The sequence below is a fragment of the Crinia signifera genome, chromosome 6 (genome assembly GCF_055691185.1).
Source record: "Crinia signifera chromosome 6, ASM5569118v1, whole genome shotgun sequence".
Lineage (NCBI taxonomy): Eukaryota > Metazoa > Chordata > Amphibia > Anura > Myobatrachidae > Crinia > Crinia signifera.
The window spans coordinates 25,142,448-25,163,193 of record NC_139222.1 but is presented as its reverse complement, the minus strand read 5'-3'; the positions used below and the strand labels follow the sequence as shown (position 1 = coordinate 25,163,193).

Sequence of the window (20,746 nt, the reverse complement as noted above, 5' to 3'; positions counted from 1 at the left end):
GAGGGCCGACGTTTCGGAATCTGGGATTGGACGATAGTCACGACCGATGCCAGCCTTCGGGGCTGGGGAGCTGTTGTGTTGGGGCAGCACTTCCAGGGTCGTTGGTCGTCTCAGGAGGCGAAGCTGCCTATAAACATCTTGGAGCTTCGCGCGATTCGTCTGGCCTTGTCCTATGCGGACGGGATCCTCCGGGGGAAGGCGATTCGCATTCAGTCGGACAATGCCACGGCCGTGGCTTATGTGAACCGGCAGGGCGGAACGCGCAGTCGCGGAGCCATGCAGGAGGTACGTCCAATTCTGCAATGGGCAGAGCGGCATGCTCTGGCCTTGTCGGCGGTCTTCATTCCCGGGGTGGACAACTGGGAGGCGGACTATCTGAGTCGCCAGGATGTTCACCCTGGGGAGTGGGCCTTACATCCGGAGGTATTTGCCAAGATCGCCCACCGATGGGGGATGCCTCAGGTGGACATGATGGCCTCCAGGAACAATCGGAAGGTGCGGCTGTATTGTTCCAGGTCTCGGGATCCAGAGGCGGTAGCGACGGACGCGCTGACCGCGAGTTGGAACTACTCCCTCATTTATCTGTTCCCTCCGTTGCCCTTGATTCAGCTGGTACTCAGAAGAATCAAGCGGGAGAGGTCCACAGTCATCCTGGTGGCACCGAATTGGCCTCGTCGTCCTTGGTATGCCGACCTTCAGGGGCTCCTGATGGATCATCCTTGGCAACTACCTCTAAGGGACGATCTTCTACAGCAGGGGCCGTTCGCCTACCAAGGCTTACGGCAACTTCGTTTGACGGCATGGCTGTTGAGGCCGCACTGTTGAGCAGACGAGGAATTCCTAAGTCAGTGATTCCCACTATGATAAGAGCCAGGAAGGAGGTTACTTCACGGCATTATTATAGTATTTGGAGGGCCTATGTAGCGTGGTGCGAGTGCCGTAACTTGCCCACGGCTGTATTTTCTTTGTCTAGGTTGTTGCAGTTTCTGCAAGCCGGATTTAAGGCGGGTTTGCGCCTAGGGTCCCTTAAGGTACAAGTGTCTGCATTGTCAGTTTTCTTTCATAGGCGTCTTGCCGTCATTCCTGAGGTGCAGACGTTTCTGAGCGGGGTTCTCCACCTTCAGCCCCCAGTACGGGCTCCGGAGGAACCCTGGGATCTTTCTTTAGTTTTGGATTATCTTAAGTCAAGTGTTTTTGAACCCTTAGACTCTATTGATTTGCGGTTGTTAACTTGGAAAACGGTGTTACTGCTCGCGTTAGCATCGGCACGCCGGGTGTCCGATCTTAGCGCTCTTTCATGTCGGTCACCCTACCTGGTGTTTCATCCGGACAGGGCTGAGCTTCGGACCAGGTTGGATTATTTGCCTAAGGTGGTTTCATCTTATCACCTAAATCAGCCAATCGTGGTTCCAGCTCTTACGGGAGATTCCGCCTCGCTGAACGTGGTCCGAGCCTTGCAGGTGTATGTGAATAGGACCAAGGATCTCAGAAGGTCGGATTCACTTTTTGTCCTTTATTCTTCGGCAAAGCGAGGTTGGCCAGCGTCTAAACAGACTCTGGCCAGGTGGATCTGTCTCACCATTAAGCAGGCTTACCTTCATGCTTCACAGTCACCGCCAGTCAGGATCTCGGCCCATTCCACCCGTTCGGTGGGGCCGTCCTGGGCCGCTGCCAGGGGAGTTTCCCTGACACAGTTATGTAGGGCGGCCACTTGGTCGGGCCCTAATACTTTCGTTAAGTTTTATAGGTTTGACACCTTTGCGGCCTCTGCCTCCAGTTTCGGCCGTGCGGTGCTTCAGGATGCCCAGTGCCTTCCCACCCGTGGGGATGGCTTTGGGACGTCCCCAGCGTAGACTTCAGTGTCCCCAAGGATGAAGGAGAAAATAGGAATTTGGTACTCACCGTTAATTCCCTTTCTCCGAATCCGTAGGGGACACTGAACACCCTCCCGGCACTGTTCAGGCCTAAAAGGGGGGGATTTATTTTGAGCGCATGCAGTTATGTTTGGTTATGCATGCGTCTGGGTGTTGTTGATAGCCTACTGAGTAGTATGGTTGTTCGTTTTGGTTTGTTAATTTCTTTCTCTCTCTCTATTGGGATTCCCTGGTCTCTTTTCTCCTCTCGGGCACGGTCAACTAGGACTGAGGTCTGAGGGGGGAATAGAGGGGGAGGAGCCATACCACAGTTCAAGTTTCTTAAAGTGCCGACTCCTCCGATACACCACTCTATTCCCCAGCGTAGACTTCAGTGTCCCCTACGGATTCGGAGAAAGGGAATTAACGGTGAGTACCAAATTCCTATTTTTTCATTGTAAAGACCTGATTTTTAATTGTATAGTCAACCATGGGTGATTTCATACCCCCACTATCCAACTACGCATGGATTTGATTTTATATAGTGTGGCGAGCGCAGCGAGGGGACGCGGATTACTTTACATGCATTCTGCGTCCCCTCGGGGGGCTCGCTGTGCTCGCCACGCTTCGGGCTCGCTGCGCTCGCCACACTATATAAAATCAACTCCATGCGTAGTTGGATAGTGGGGGTATGAAATCACCCATGGGTGACTATACAATTAAAAATTGGGTCTTTACAATGAAAAATCGCATTGTATTGCATTGCATGCCTTAAGTAGTGGCATGCGATGCGATGCGATACAATGAAAAAATCGAGCGCCCAGATATTACACAAGTACCCAAATTTGTTTGGAAATAAAGGCCAAAATAAGAAAAGGAGAGAGAGTGTGAGTGTGAGGATTGGCAAGTAGTGGGATCCTATCGGACCTGGAGGCACTCGCAGTCCAGCAGCTAATTCTGCTTCTGATTGGTTGCTGGACCGCAATCACCTATTGGCTAGTGGTCCAGCGGGAGACTTTACACCTTATGCAATGCCTTACTGCACCCCCATGTCACCCTGCACAATGCCTTACTGTACCCCCATGTCACCTTGCACCTCCACATCACCCTGCACCCAGGCTTACTGCACCTCCATGTCACCTTGCACCTCCACTTCACCCTGCACGCAGCCTTACTGCACCCCCATGTCACCTTGCACCTCCATGTCACCTTACACAGTGCCTTACTGCACCTTCATGTCACCTTGCACCTCCACTTCACCCTGCACGCAGCCTTACAGCACCTCCATGTCACCTTACACAGTGCCTTACTGCACCCCCATGTCACCTTGCACCTCCATGTCACCTTACACAGTGCCTTACTGCACCTTCATGTCACCTTGCACCTCCACGTCACCCTGCACCTAGCCTTACAGCACCTCCATGTCATCTTACACAGTGCCTTACTGCGCCCCCATGTCACCTTGCACCTCCATGTCACCTTACACAGTGCCTTACTGCACCTCCATGTCACCTTGCACAATGGCTTACTGCACCTCCATGTCACCTTGCACAATGGCTTACTGCACCTCCATGTCACCTTGCACAATGGCTTACTGCTCCTCCATGTCACCTTGCACAATGCCTTACTGCTCCTCCATGTCACCTTGCACAATGCCTTACTGCACCCCCATGTCACTTTGCACCTCCATGTCACCCTGCATCTCTCTCACCCTGCACCTCCATGTCACCTTACACAGTGCCTTACTGCACCTCCATGTCACCTTGCACAATGGCTTACTGCACCTCCATGTCACCTTGCACAATGGCTTACTGCTCCTCCATGTCACCTTGCACAATGGCTTACTGCTCCTCCAATTTCACCTTGCACAATGGCTTACTGCTCCTCCATGTCACCTTGCACAATGGCTTACTGCACCTCCATGTCACCTTGCACAATGCCTTACTGCACCCCCATGTCACCTTGCACAATGCCTTACTGCACCCCCATGTCACCCTGCACCCAGCCTTACTGCACCCCCATGTCACCCAGCTAGTCACATTCCTCCCACCTGCTACTGGTCATGCCATAGGATGAGAGCAGCAATTACAGGGCAGATGTAGAGAACACGGAAGCATATACAGTATATAATATAATATAACGAGCACATGTAAGACGATACCATTGCAGGAAACAACTGGGGGGGGGGGGTGTATTGGTTGGGAGCGTGACAGAGCCCCACTGATGTGACTGGAAAAGGTATAGGAGAGTAGAGTAACTGTGAGCACTGTGTTATGGTGGTAGTAGAGGAGAATTCCCAGGCACCGGTGACATCACATCACTCCCGGCTGCTGTCTTTGTATGCTATGCGGCTACCGCTCACCTGCAGTATTAGTCAGGTGTCCTAAAGACTCTTCCTACCTGTGCTGGCATTCCCAGCATTGTCCCAGCAGCAGCCCCGTACCCCACACAAGCTGTGCAGCACCAACAGAGTGACTATGGCACACAGTACCCTGGGGAGCACAGCCTGACCAATGAGATCACCGGCCCAGTTACAGAAGGATCTCCCCAGCTCTTTAGCAGTCCAGCATTTAAAAAACAAACAAAAATAGTGTTGGTAGTGCTAGTGCTAGTCCGTTGCATACCGGTCCACTTCAAGCGCTGTGATAGATAGATAGTCAAGCTCTCTGACTGGTGACAGATTACTTCCCAACAACTGAATGTACTATTGAGTATGGGCACTCTGACGAGACACCTGTCTGTGAGCTGTTAAATTAGTATCTAAAGCCTGACTTGATACCTGGCAACCAAGGAACATTATTTTCCTATTTGACAAGTTGTCATTCTCCATTTATGATGTCGTTGTACAACACACCCTATCTATAATAATGAGGAGAGCAAATCCCTGTGCATTGTTCGATTGGATCCAGATCACACCTGAGGAAGTCCTAGCGGATGAAACGCGTAGGGTTTTATCTGTGAACTGAATATATTCAGATATTGGATCTTAACATTGGAACTATTCAATACTGCCGATTGGAAGAAAATCCTATGCATTGAGGATTTGAATAAACAAAATGTGATTTTACTATTGTGTATTTATTCTGGTGAATGTGTAGAGCGCATTTGTATTCCTATTTCATACATTTTATATATATATATATATATATATATATATATATATATATATATATATATATATTTCTTTGTCTGAAGATGGGGCCGCCGAGCCCCGAAACGTCACTGCCTTTATTTGCACATGGATTAAAGTTAATCCCTTCACTTTTGCCTTGTCCTGCTGTTATGATGCAGCAGCAGAGAATGTCTCCCAGCACAGTGAGACAATGGGAGGCTGAGAGCAGCAGCACATATACGTAGAAAGTTGCCCAGGACAGCTGCTGCTAAGTTCTACAGAACGGTTGCGTGATGGTCCGGAACAGCCGGGACTCCACTCGGGAGAGCAAGAGGACCAGGCCCACCACCCCTACGGCTGAAATCACCTGGACTACCCCACACCGTGAGCATGGAGCTGTGAGGGGAAGCAGCAGGGCCAGCCTATGTAGCAACACTTCACCCATCAATCCCTTGTAAAGGTGTCCGTCCCCTGCAAATGTGTGTTCTTGTCTTCCCCCCCCCCCCCCTCTCCTGCAGCACACATCTACCCCACCATGTTCTATTCCTGTAATGTGTACCTCCGCAGATTGCACACCCTGCCATCACTGACCTATGCAGTGCACCCAGCTGGTTGCCTCAGATGGTATCTCTGTGGGCAGGATGTGGGTCACGTGGATGTTTCTGTGCAGGGTTTATCATACTACTACACAAGTATTTGCTTTCCAGTATATGCATTGGGTCCTTGTATGGCTCGCCCCCTACAGTGTAACCTTCGTAGTGCGCCCACCATGGCTGCCTCATCTGGTGCACTTGTGGATGGGATGAAAAATACATGGACCTGAGTATACATTGAAATTATCCATTTTGGGTGATTTCTTATAGGGGTAATCTATTCCACCCAGGGTAATCCTATGCAGAGCGCCTAAAATGGCTGCCGCACCTGGTACCTTGTCAGGGTGGAGTACACAACCCATGGAAGTTATTATCCAAAATGCTGCATCACTCCTGCATTATACTTACTGTGTGCTCAAGTGTTTCTCTTGTCTGTGACATGTCTGTTACTGTACCACCAACATCCTCTGTATTATGTGCATTGTTATAATGTCTGTAAAGCGCCTTGAGTCCTGTTGGAGAAAGTGCGCTATCTCTTATATATTTGGCTACATCTGTCACTCAAAGTGTGTCTGACCCTCTAACGCTGGGTGGAGCCTCTGACTCACATGACAGAGAACCAGCCCAGTGAGCCCCAGGGCCGTCTTAACATTAGGAAGGGCCCCTGGGCAACCTAGTTCACTGGACCCCCCCCCCCCCCCCCAAATTAGTTTGCCCAGGAGCCCACAGTCACCTTCCCAACCCTCACCTCTCTGGCTCCGTGCGGCAGCCAGTCAGCTTCCGGCGGCCGGGGATCCGATCATCTTCGCTGGGGGATCCGGGCAGCGGGATCAGGGCAGCGGCGGTAGCTAGGAGCCTGCCCTGAAGTGGCAAAGCGCTATTAACTGGCGGGGCGGGAAGCGCTGTTGCATTTGAAAAGACTGGCCAGACGCTGATTGGCTGAATTCAGCCAATCAGCGTTCGGCCAGTCTTTTCAAATGCAGCAGCGCTTCCCGCCCCACCGGCAAATAGCGCTAATGGGAAAGATGGTGGCCGGGTGGCGGGGATCCGACCATCCTCGCTGGGGAAGGGGATCAGGGCGGCGGTGGCGGTAGCTAGGAGCCCGAAGCGGCGAAGCACTATTTGTCGGCGGGGGCGGGAAGCGCTGTTGAATTTGAAAAGACTGGCCGGATGCTGATTGGCTGAATTCAGCCAATCAGCATTCAGCCAGTCATTTTAAATGCAGCAGCGCTTCTCGCCCCCCCTGCCGGCAAATAGCGCTTCGCCGCTTCGGGCTCCTAGCTACCGCCACCGATGCCCTGATCCCCCTGCCGGATCACCCAGTGAGGGTGATCAGAACCCCGGCACACGGACCCCCGAAATTAAATTCACTGCTAGCTAGGAGGTGAAGCGCTATTTGCCGGCGGGGTGGGAAGCGCTGTTGCCTTTTCAAAGACTGGCCGGATGCTGATTTTCTGAATTCAGCCAATCAGCGTCCGGCCAGTCTATTCAAATGCAACAGCGCTTCCCGCCCCGCCGGCAAATAGAGCTTCGCCGAATCAGGCTTCTAGCTACCGCCACCGCCCTGATCCCCCTGCCCGGATTCCCGAACCCCGGCCACCATCTTTCCCATTGGGCTGGGCCGGGGGGTCCTAGGGCCCCCGGGCAACTGCCCATCGTGCCCAATGGGAAAGACGGCACTGGTGAGCCCACAGTCATAGGAGGGACACATTGCTCTGCTCCTGCACTTTCCTTTTAATGTATGATTGCCATCACCTGTGTTGAAGCACCTTTCCTATCAATTAACCTGTTCAACACAGATGGAGGTAATCATACATTAGGAAGAAAGTCCAGCGGCAGAGCATTGTGTCCCTCCTGGCATGGGTCATGTTGGGAGGTATGCACAGTGCCAGACACCCTCTGCCTCCCCATGTTACCCAGCAAAGACAAAGCTACTCACCAGACACACCAGGTGAGCGCCCCCCCCTCCCGCGATTCACGCCCCCCTCCCACGATTCACATCACCCCCGCGCACCCCCCCTCCCGCGCTTTGTGGACCCCCGCCCTCTCCCACGATTTGCGGACACCTGCGCCCCCTCCCTTCCTTGAATCATGGCACCCCCCGCAATTCACGGCACCCCTTAGCGCCTCTTTAGACCCCCGTATACTCACACACCCCTATTACTACCCAGCTTCCTGCTCTCCTGAACCGTAACTTCCATCACTGGGGAGTCGCTGACATTGTTTTGCCCACATGCCCCTATCATGCCTCATAGCCCAGCCTCCTGCTCTCATGCACCCGAACTCCCACCCAGTACGAGGAGACACTGACTAAGGGCCACCATCCTGTACTCCTGTGCTGCCACGCTGGACCCTCACCCACTGGCAGAAGCTGCACAGTATCTCCCACCCTCCTCTTTAGTCCCCCTTATTCCCACACACCCCTATCACTACACAGCCTCGTTTTCCTGTGTCGTGACCTCCACCAGTGGGGAGCCGCTGACTCAAAAACACCCTACTATACTATTGCACACACACACCTAAACAACATGCACACACAGCCCCCCCACACCCACAAATGTCACTGTACCATCCACACTATCAATGTACATCTTACTCTGTAACCGCTTTTTAATTAAACAAAACACTACACACCCACTTCCACATCATATGCTCTCTATGTAACACATTTCACCTATAACTCAAGTTGCAATACAGGCCATCTTTCATGCAATTCTAACCATATTTCTCACAATAAAAACATTCACAAATTAAGGGGGCGCAGACCCTTACGACGGTGTGAAGAGCGCCCGTAGGGCGCGATGAATCACCTAGTATAAATTATACTTACTTACATATGTGTCACTGCTGGGGGGGGCACCATACCTGTGTCACTGCTGGGGGGGGCACCATACCTGTGTCACTGCTGGGGGGGGGGGCACCATACCTGTGTCACTGCTGGGGGGGGGGGCACCATACCTGTGTCACTGCTGGGGGTGGGGCACCATACCTGTTTCACTGCTGGGGGGGGGGGGCACCATACCTGTGTCACTGCTGGGGGGGCACTATACCTGTGTCACTGCTGGGGGGGCACTATACCTGTGTCACTGCTGGGGGGGGGGCACTATACCTGTGTCACTGCTGGGGGGGGGCACCATACCTGTGTCACTGCTGGGGGGGCACTATACCTGTGTCACTGCTGGGGGGGGCACTATACCGGTGTCACTGCTGGGGGGGGGCACCATACCTGTGTCACTGCTGGGGGGGGGGGGGCACCATACCTGTGTCACTGCTGGGGGGGCACTATACCTGTGTCACTGCTGGGGGGGCACTATACCTGTGTCAATTATGTGTGTCAATTATACTGGCAGCATGGCACTACTGGTGGCACTTTGTCTAGGGCACTACTGTGTGCATTTTGTCTAGGGCATGGGTCTTCAACCTATGGCCCTCCAGATGTTGTAAAAAACTACATTTTCCAACATGCATTGCCACATTTTTTCCTATAAGAGCATACCAAAACTGTCAGGGCATGCTGGAAAATGTAGTTCCACAACATCTGGAGGGCCACAGGTTGAAGGCCTGTGGTCTAGGGTGTGTGTGTCGGGGAAAAATGTGCCGGTGGTCAGCACCCTGCCCTAAAAAAATCCTAGAGTGAACACTAATCCACCACTGATCATAGGAAGCCCCCCCCCCTCACCTCCGGAGTACGCCGGAGCTCCCCTGCTGCCGCTGCCCCAACCGCCTGTCAGTCATCACCATACAGGGGGCAGTCTCTGGAATGTTTGCGGCGTCTCAGGCACCTGAACTCCGAGTCCCCCCGAGCCTGCTGCCTACGTCACTGCAGTATGGCGGCAGGCTCAGGGATGTTTGGGGGGACTCGGAGTTCAGGAGCCAGAGTCCGGCGTACGATCTTCGGAGGGGGGGGGGGGCCCTAAAGGTAGTGTACCAGTGGTGCTCCGCTGGAGGCACCACTGACTGGCGCACACCTACTACATAGTGCAGCGCAGCTGAGCCCGGAAAATTACCAGGCATACCACTCAAGTGGTTAAAAAATAAGAGGAACCCTACTCGGTCTGTTCCCTGATTTTTTCCTTTTTTTTATATATTTTTCTTTATTGAAGCATGACATACAGTAAATGTACAATATAAGTGTAGAGCACAACCTGTAGTCATTACAAGTTTGTATACAGGAAGAATAGACGAGTTGCAGCATACGTTTTGTAGCAGTGTCTTTCATTACAATCAGCATAAAATATAAAAGAGAAAATAAAAGAATACGTCTGGATCCGCGCCTATACCCACTCCAGCCCCAACTAGGGGTGCATGGCCCGTTACAGCAAGTGATATTGGGGGATCCTGGATACACACTCGTGTTTCATACCACAGGGTGTTCACTTCCATATCTGCTCCTTCTTAGATTCTGACAGGGTTTCTATAGAACTTCCCACGTTTCCAAGAATTTCTCCGTAAATTTTTCTTTTTGTAACGAAGCCTCGAGCCACTCCATTCTAAAAATATAGAACAATTTATCCAAGGAAAAGTGAAAATGGAGGGGCCGTGGGTTGTATCCATAATTGAAGGATGCATTTTTTTGCAGCCGTGGATACTATTATTAGTAACTTTTTGACTCCCAGTGCTATTCGAGTACGTTCCGGCGTTATAACGAATATCGCTCACTCAGGTGTCAGGGGTAAGCAATTTACTAGATGCTGAGTGACAAATCTCCAAATCTGGATCCAGAATCTCCAGAAAGCTCAAGTTTAATGTAGTATACATTTATTTATAAAACATTTCCCACACTGCAAGCATGGAAAAGGTTTCTCTGATGTCTAATAAGAAGGAATTTATTGCTAAAACATTTCCCACACTCAGAACATGAAAATGGTTTCTCACCTGAATGTAACCTCTCATGTGTAACAAGATTGAATTTAAGTGTAAAACATTTCCCACACTCAGAACATGAAAATGGTTTCTCACCTGTATGTACCCTCTCATGTGTAACAAGATTGGATTTATTTCTATAACATTTCCCACACTCAGAACATGAAAATGGTTTCTCACCTGTATGTTCCCTCTCATGTATAACAAGATTGGACTTATTGCTAAAACATTTCCCACACTCAGAACATGAAAATGGTTTCTCACCTGTATGTACCCTCTCATGTGTAACAAGAGTGGATTTAAGTGTAAAACATTTCCCACACTCAGAACATGAAAATGGTTTCTCACCTGTATGTACCCTCTCATGTGTAACAAGATTAGATTTTTTTGTAAAATATTTCCCACATTCAGAACATGAAAATGGTTTCTCACCTGTATGTACCCTCTCATGTGTAACAAGAGTAGATTTTTTTGTAAAAGATTTCCCACATTCAGAACATGAAAATGGTTTCTCACCTGTATGTACCCTCTTATGTTTAGCAAGACTGGATTTATTGCTATAACATTTCCAACATTCAGAACATGAAAATGGTTTCTCACCTGTATGTACCCTCTCATGTATAACAAGACTGGATTTATTGCTATAACATTTCCCACACTCAGAACATGAAAATGATTTATCACCTCTACATAGTCTTTCATGTTTAACATGATGTGATTTATGAGTAAATGATTTCCCACATTCAGAACATGAAAATGGTTTCTCAACTGTGTGACTTCTCTCATGTATAACAAGAGTAGATTTTCTTGTAAAACATTTCCCACATTCAGAACATGGAAATGGTTTCTCACCTGTGTTATGTATCTGATGTAAAACAGAATCTGACTGATGTATAGAACTCTTACCAAACTCAGATCTGGATGATATTGTATCATCTTTATGATCTGCACTGGGTGTAGTAAGGTCTGAATGATCAGGAGAAGGTTCCTCATGACTAGAGGGACCAGATGAAATCTCTGCACTGTGAAATGTTGGGTGTGTATTGGGGATAATGGGATTTTCCTCTGGAGAATCTTGTCTGATGTTCTTATCTTCTAGTATATAACCTGGAGACACAATGAGATCTCCCTCCGAGGTATTCCTGCTTGTGCGCCCATCTACAGGAAACAGATGAATGACAACAGACAGAATTGTTTACATTGAGAAACAAATGTTCATGGAGGTTTTATCACTTAAACTGAACATGTCTAATGCTGCGTACACACTGGCCGATATATCGCTGGTCCGTCAGCCACTGGGCACCAGTAATAGGAATGTAACCAACATGATCTTTAAAACAGAGCCGATGGCCGATATATTGGTGCATCGCGCTATGGGCCTGACTCTGGATGACCTGGGACCGAGACCCACAGTATCCGCCCTGAGGATGGGGCTGATGGCTCCCAATGTATGAGATACACCAGAGAGTGTGGGGAGGAGACTGGTCAGATCTCTGGGCTGGTAACACACAGTGACATGATGTGAGGGGGAGAGCAGGAGTATAATAGGGGCTGATGGCTCCTGATGTATGAGATACACCAGAGAGTGTGGGGAGGAGACTGGTCAGATCTCTGGGCTGGTAACACACAGTGACATGATGTGAGGGGGAGAGCAGGAGTATAATAGGGGCTGATGGCTCCTGATGTATGAGATACACCAGAGAGTGTGGGGAGGAGACTGGTCAGATCTCTGGGCTGGTAACACACAGTGACATGATGTGAGGGGGAGAGCAGGAGTATAATAGGGGCTGATGGCTCCTGATGTATGAGATACACCAGAGAGTGTGGGGAGGAGACTGGTCAGATCTCTGGGCTGGTAACACACAGTGACATGATGTGAGGGGGAGAGCAGGAGTATAATAGGGGCTGATGGCTCCTGATGTATGAGATACACCAGAGAGTGCGGGGAGGAGACTGGTCAGATCTCTGGGCTGGTAACACACAGTGACATGATGTGTGGAGGAGAGCAGGAGTATAATAGGGGCTGATGGCTCCTGATGTATGAGATACAACAGAGAGTGCGGGGAGGAGACTGGTCAGATCTCTGGGCTGGTAACACAGTGACATGATGTGAGGGGGAGAGCAGGAGTATAATAGGGAATGATGGCTCCTGATGCATGATATACACCAGAGAGTGTGGGGAGGAGACTGGTCAGATCTCTGGACTGGTAACACACAGTGACATGATGTGTGGAGGAGAGCAGGAGTATAATAGGGGCTGATGGCTCCTGATGTATGAGATACACCAGAGAGTGCGGGGAGGAGACTGGTCATATTTCTGAGCTGGTAACACACAGTGACATGATGTGTGGAGGAGAGCAGGAGTATAATAGGGGCTGATGGCTCCTGATGTATGAGATACACCAGAGAGTGTGGGGAGGAGACTGGTCAGATCTCTGGGCTGGTAACACACAGTGACATGATGTGAGGGGGAGAGCAGGAGTATAATAGGGGCTGATGGCTCCTGATGTATGAGATACACCAGAGAGTGTGGGGAGGAGACTGGTCAGATCTCTGGGCTGGTAACACACAGTGACATGATGTGAGGGGGAGAGCAGGAGTATAATAGGGGCTGATGGCTCCTGATGTATGAGATAAACCAGAGAGTGTGGGGAGGAGACTGGTCAGATCTCTGGGCTGGTAACACACAGTGACATGATGTGAGGGGGAGAGCAGGAGTATAATAGGAGCTGATGGCTCCTGATGTATGAGATACACCAGAGAGTGTGGGGAGGAGACTGGTCAGATCTCTGGGCTGGTAACACACAGTGACATGATGTGAGGGGGAGAGCAGGAGTATAATAGGGGCTGATGGCTCCTGATGTATGAGATACACCAGAGAGTGCGGGGAGGAGACTGGTCATATCTCTGGGCTGGTAACACACAGTGACATGATGTGAGGGGGAGAGCAGGAGTATAATAGGGGCTGATGGCTCCTGATGTATGAGATACACCAGAGAGTGTGGGGAGGAGACTGGTCAGATCTCTGGGCTGGTAACACACAGTGACATGATGTGAGGGGGAGAGTAGGAGTATAATAGGGGCTGATGGCTCCTGATGTATGAGATACACCAGAGAGTGTGGGGAGGAGACTGGTCAGATCTCTGGGCTGGTAACACACAGTGACATGATGTGAGGGGGAGAGCAGGAGTATAATAGGGGCTGATGGCTCCTGATGTATGAGATACACCAGAGAGTGTGGGGAGGAGACTGGTCAGATCTCTGGGCTGGTAACACACAGTGACATGATGTGAGGGGGAGAGCAGGAGTATAATAGGGGCTGATGGCTCCTGATGTATGAGATACACCAGAGAGTGCGGGGAGGAGACTGGTCATATCTCTGGGCTGGTAACACACAGTGACATGATGTGTGGAGGAGAGCAGGAGTATAATAGGGGCTGATGGCTCCTGATGTATGAGATACAACAGAGAGTGCGGGGAGGAGACTGGTCAGATCTCTGGGCTGGTAACACAGTGACATGATGTGAGGGGGAGAGCAGGAGTATAATAGGGAATGATGGCTCCTGATGCATGATATACACCAGAGAGTGTGGGGAGGAGACTGGTCAGATCTCTGGACTGGTAACACACAGTGACATGATGTGTGGAGGAGAGCAGGAGTATAATAGGGGCTGATGGCTCCTGATGTATGAGATACACCAGAGAGTGCGGGGAGGAGACTGGTCATATTTCTGAGCTGGTAACACACAGTGACATGATGTGTGGAGGAGAGCAGGAGTATAATAGGGGCTGATGGCTCCTGATGTATGAGATACACCAGAGAGTGTGGGGAGGAGACTGGTCAGATCTCTGGGCTGGTAACACACAGTGACATGATGTGAGGGGGAGAGCAGGAGTATAATAGGGGCTGATGGCTCCTGATGTATGAGATACACCAGAGAGTGTGGGGAGGAGACTGGTCAGATCTCTGGGCTGGTAACACACAGTGACATGATGTGAGGGGGAGAGTAGGAGTATAATAGGGGCTGATGGCTCCTGATGTATGAGATACACCAGAGAGTAAGGGGAGGAGACTGGTCAGATCTCTGGGCTGGTAACACACAGTGACATGATGTGAGGGGGAGAGCAGGAGTATATTAGGGACTGATGGCTCCTGATGTATGAGATACACCAGAGAGTGAGGGGAGGAGACTGGTCATATCTCTGGGCTGGTAACACACAGTGACATGATGTGAGGGGAGAGCAGGAGTAGAATAGGGGCTGATGGCTCCTGATGTATGAGATACACCAGAGAGTGTGGGGGGGAGACTGGTCAGATCTCTGGTAACACACAGTGACATGATGTGAGGGGAGAGTAGGAGTATAATAGGGGCTGATGGCTCCTGATGTATGAGATACACCAGAGAGTGTGGGGAGGAGACTGGTCAGATCTCTGGGCTGGTAACACACAGTGACATGATGTGAGGGGGAGAGCAGGAGTATAATAGGGGCTGATGGCTCCTGATGTATGAGATACACCAGAGAGTGTGGGGAGGAGACTGGTCAGATCTCTGGGCTGGTAACACACAGTGACATGATGTGAGGGGGAGAGCAGGAGTATAATAGGGGCTGATGGCTCCTGATGTATGAGATACACCAGAGAGTGTGGGGAGGAGACTGGTCAGATCTCTGGGCTGGTAACACACAGTGACATGATGTGAGGGGGAGAGCAGGAGTATAATAGGGGCTGATGGCTCCTGATGTATGAGATACACCAGAGAGTGTGGGGAGGAGACTGGTCAGATCTCTGGGCTGGTAACACACAGTGACATGATGTGAGGGGGAGAGCAGGAGTATAATAGGGGCTGATGGCTCCTGATGTATGAGATACACCAGAGAGTGCGGGGAGGAGACTGGTCAGATCTCTGGGCTGGTAACACACAGTGACATGATGTGTGGAGGAGAGCAGGAGTATAATAGGGGCTGATGGCTCCTGATGTATGAGATACAACAGAGAGTGCGGGGAGGAGACTGGTCAGATCTCTGGGCTGGTAACACAGTGACATGATGTGAGGGGGAGAGCAGGAGTATAATAGGGAATGATGGCTCCTGATGCATGATATACACCAGAGAGTGTGGGGAGGAGACTGGTCAGATCTCTGGACTGGTAACACACAGTGACATGATGTGTGGAGGAGAGCAGGAGTATAATAGGGGCTGATGGCTCCTGATGTATGAGATACACCAGAGAGTGCGGGGAGGAGACTGGTCATATTTCTGAGCTGGTAACACACAGTGACATGATGTGTGGAGGAGAGCAGGAGTATAATAGGGGCTGATGGCTCCTGATGTATGAGATACACCAGAGAGTGTGGGGAGGAGACTGGTCAGATCTCTGGGCTGGTAACACACAGTGACATGATGTGAGGGGGAGAGCAGGAGTATAATAGGGGCTGATGGCTCCTGATGTATGAGATACACCAGAGAGTGTGGGGAGGAGACTGGTCAGATCTCTGGGCTGGTAACACACAGTGACATGATGTGAGGGGGAGAGCAGGAGTATAATAGGGGCTGATGGCTCCTGATGTATGAGATAAACCAGAGAGTGTGGGGAGGAGACTGGTCAGATCTCTGGGCTGGTAACACACAGTGACATGATGTGAGGGGGAGAGCAGGAGTATAATAGGAGCTGATGGCTCCTGATGTATGAGATACACCAGAGAGTGTGGGGAGGAGACTGGTCAGATCTCTGGGCTGGTAACACACAGTGACATGATGTGAGGGGGAGAGCAGGAGTATAATAGGGGCTGATGGCTCCTGATGTATGAGATACACCAGAGAGTGCGGGGAGGAGACTGGTCATATCTCTGGGCTGGTAACACACAGTGACATGATGTGAGGGGGAGAGCAGGAGTATAATAGGGGCTGATGGCTCCTGATGTATGAGATACACCAGAGAGTGTGGGGAGGAGACTGGTCAGATCTCTGGGCTGGTAACACACAGTGACATGATGTGAGGGGGAGAGTAGGAGTATAATAGGGGCTGATGGCTCCTGATGTATGAGATACACCAGAGAGTGTGGGGAGGAGACTGGTCAGATCTCTGGGCTGGTAACACACAGTGACATGATGTGAGGGGGAGAGCAGGAGTATAATAGGGGCTGATGGCTCCTGATGTATGAGATACACCAGAGAGTGTGGGGAGGAGACTGGTCAGATCTCTGGGCTGGTAACACACAGTGACATGATGTGAGGGGGAGAGCAGGAGTATAATAGGGGCTGATGGCTCCTGATGTATGAGATACACCAGAGAGTGCGGGGAGGAGACTGGTCATATCTCTGGGCTGGTAACACACAGTGACATGATGTGTGGAGGAGAGCAGGAGTATAATAGGGGCTGATGGCTCCTGATGTATGAGATACAACAGAGAGTGCGGGGAGGAGACTGGTCAGATCTCTGGGCTGGTAACACAGTGACATGATGTGAGGGGGAGAGCAGGAGTATAATAGGGAATGATGGCTCCTGATGCATGATATACACCAGAGAGTGTGGGGAGGAGACTGGTCAGATCTCTGGACTGGTAACACACAGTGACATGATGTGTGGAGGAGAGCAGGAGTATAATAGGGGCTGATGGCTCCTGATGTATGAGATACACCAGAGAGTGCGGGGAGGAGACTGGTCATATTTCTGAGCTGGTAACACACAGTGACATGATGTGTGGAGGAGAGCAGGAGTATAATAGGGGCTGATGGCTCCTGATGTATGAGATACACCAGAGAGTGTGGGGAGGAGACTGGTCAGATCTCTGGGCTGGTAACACACAGTGACATGATGTGAGGGGGAGAGCAGGAGTATAATAGGGGCTGATGGCTCCTGATGTATGAGATACACCAGAGAGTGTGGGGAGGAGACTGGTCAGATCTCTGGGCTGGTAACACACAGTGACATGATGTGAGGGGGAGAGTAGGAGTATAATAGGGGCTGATGGCTCCTGATGTATGAGATACACCAGAGAGTAAGGGGAGGAGACTGGTCAGATCTCTGGGCTGGTAACACACAGTGACATGATGTGAGGGGGAGAGCAGGAGTATATTAGGGACTGATGGCTCCTGATGTATGAGATACACCAGAGAGTGAGGGGAGGAGACTGGTCATATCTCTGGGCTGGTAACACACAGTGACATGATGTGAGGGGGAGAGCAGGAGTAGAATAGGGGCTGATGGCTCCTGATGTATGAGATACACCAGAGAGTGTGGGGGGGAGACTGGTCAGATCTCTGGTAACACACAGTGACATGATGTGAGGGGGGAGAGTAGGAGTATAATAGGGGCTGATGGCTCCTGATGTATGATATACACCAGAGAGTGTGGGGAGGAGACTGGTCAGATCTCTGGGCTGGTAACACACAGTGACATGATGTGACAGGGGGAGAGCAGGAGTATAATAGGGGCTGATGTCTCCTGATTTCTGAGATAGCTGTAAAGCTGTATTCACATAACAAGGAAAATACTGTATGCAATAAGTGATTATTCCTCACCTGTCCTGGGATCTGTAGGGATTTCCTCCTTACACTGCTGGTCACCCCTCATATATGTTTCTTCTGTCTCTGTATCTTCTTTCTTATCAGACACATAAGACTCTTCTCTGATCTTCATATCCGTCACATACGTCTCTTCTTCCTCTGTATCTTCTGCCTTAATGTCAGTCACATACGTCTCTTCTTCCTCTGTATCTTCTGCCTTAATGTCAGTCACATACGTCTCTTCTTCTCCCTTTATTTCTTCAACCTTAATATCAGACATAGCTTCACATTGAACCTACAAATAAATATCACATAAATAATGTCTGACAGTATTGAGCTTACACAGTAGATTATAGATGTATAAGACACACACACACACACACACACACACACCTGTTGCAATTCATATAGCGACAGTCACTTTGGTATATTGGGGAGACCCTTATTCCCACCTACCTGATCCTCCTGTGGGGTCCTGTGAGTCTCCTCTGTACAATGCTGGGAATACAGAGGACGGAGACATCTCTCTGGGGTATCTCTGTTACTGGGCCCATCTGTAGGAGACACACAGTGACTGAGGACATGGTATATATGTGATTATCCTGGGAATACAGAGGACAGGGACATCTCTCTGGGGTATCTCTGTTACTGGGCCCATCTGTAGGAGGTACACAGTGACTGAGGACATGGTATATATGTGATTATCCTGGGAATACAGAAGATGGGGACATCTCTCTGGGGTATCTCTGTTACTGGGCCCATCTGTAGGAGACACACAGTGACTAAATATATTGTACATGTGGATTAGCAGATTATGTGTATAGGGGACCCCAATACCTGCTCTCCCCTGTACAATAACATGAAGTCTCCTCTTACCCAGTGATGTGAGGGGCCGGTGATTCTCCATCGTAACATTCCTGCACAGACCCTTGTGTTCCTCTATATACTCCTCCTCCTGCATGGAGAGACAGACAGTGACATCCTGACACCTTCTAGGAAACTGACACACACAGTGATACAGTCATCACCCAGACACATCCCCCGGTGTTACTGTATAATGTCCCATTCCCAGCAGTCTCCTCTCTGGTCACATCCCCCGAAGTTACTGTATAATGCCCCATTCCCAGCAGTCACCTCTCCGGTCACATCCCTCAGTGTTACTGTATAATGCCCCATTCCCAGCAATCACCTCTCCGGTCACATCCCTCAGTGTTACTGTATAATGCCCCATTCCCAGCAGCCACCTCTCCGGTCACATCCCTCAGTGTTACTGTATATTGCCCCATTCCCAGCAGTCACCTCTCCGGTCACACCCCCTGGTGTTACTGTATACTGCCCCATTCCCAGCAGTCACCTCTCCGGTCACATCCCTCAGTGTTACTGTATAATGTCCCATTTCCAGCAGTCACCTCCCCGGTCACATCCCCCGGTGTTACTGTATAATGTCCCATTCCCAGCAGTAACCTCTCCGGTCACATCCCCCGGTGTTACTGTATAATGTCCCATTCCCAGCAGTCACCTCTCCGGTCAGCAGCTGGATGATCTTGTCGGTGAGTTCCAGGATCTTCTGCTCCTTGTCTCTCCCATGTATCAGTGAGTGAGGTGGAGGCACCATTATAGGGCTCTGGGTCCTGCTCATTTCTCCTGACACACAGGGATGGCAACTCTGTGTCTCGTGGTCACTGGATGTCTTCTTCACTACTATGTAACCCTGTGTATTGGAAAATACACTATTACTGCATACACTCCCAGTACCCTCTCTTATTGCTATGTGATGTCACCTCCAAGATCCACTAGTCAGGTCACTGTAGTATTAATAGATCAGTGACACTCCCAGATCCAATCACCTCCTCAGTCACGTCCCTGTATTATTACTATAGATATAAGTGATGTCACAGTGACACTCCCAGATCCCCTCACCTCCCCAGTCACGTCCCTGTATTAATACTATAGATATAAGTGATGTCACAGTGACACTCCCAGATCCCCTCACCTCCCCAGTCACGTCCCTGTATTATTACTATAGATATAAGTGATGTCACAGTGACTCTCCCAGATCCCCTCACCTCACCAGTCACGTCCCTGTATTATTACTATAGATATAAGTGATGTCACAGTGACTCTCCCAGATCCCCTCACCTCACCAGTCACGTCCCTGTATTATTTCTATAGATATAAGTGATGTCATAGTGATGCCCCCAGATCCCCCCACCTCCCCAGTCTCCTCCCTGTATTATTACTATAGATAAGTGACGTCACAGTGACGCTCCCAGATCCCCTCACCTCCCCAGTCACGTCCCTGTATTATTACTATAGATATAAGTGATGTCACAGTGACGCTCCCAGATCCCCTCACCTCCCCAGTCACGTCCCTGTATTATTACTATAGATATAAGTGATGTCACAGTGACGCTCCCAGATCCCCTCACCTCCCCAGTCACGTCCCCGTATTATTACTATAGATATAAGTGATGTCACAGTGACGCTCCCAGATCCCCTCACCTCCCCAGTCACGTCCCTGTATTAATACTATAGATATAAGTGATGTCACAGTGACACTCCCAGATCCCCTCACCTCCCCAGTCACGTCCCTGTATTAATACTATAGATATAAGTGATGTCACAGTGACACTCCCAGATCCCCTCACCTCCCCAGTCACGTCCCTGTATTATTACTATAGATATAAGTGATGTCACAGTGACTCTCCCAGATCCCCTCACCTCACCAGTCACGTCTCTGTATTATTTCTATAGATATAAGTGATGTCATAGTGATGCCCCCAGATCCCCCCACCTCCCCAGTCTCCTCCCTGTATTAT

At 50.2% G+C, this 20,746-nt stretch overlaps 1 protein-coding gene across 1 annotated transcript in view; it reads right to left on the bottom strand.

The window, feature by feature from the left end:
* Positions 1-20,746, bottom strand: part of LOC146009551 (uncharacterized) — a 115,343-nt gene that overhangs the window by 23,648 nt on the left and 70,949 nt on the right. The window contains 5 exon segments of the mRNA XM_083149996.1: positions 10,330-11,579; positions 17,943-18,222; positions 18,384-18,481; positions 18,804-18,882; positions 19,447-19,638. Of these exon segments, the coding sequence (XP_083006122.1) occupies positions 10,330-11,579; positions 17,943-18,222; positions 18,384-18,481; positions 18,804-18,882; positions 19,447-19,638 (1,899 nt within the window).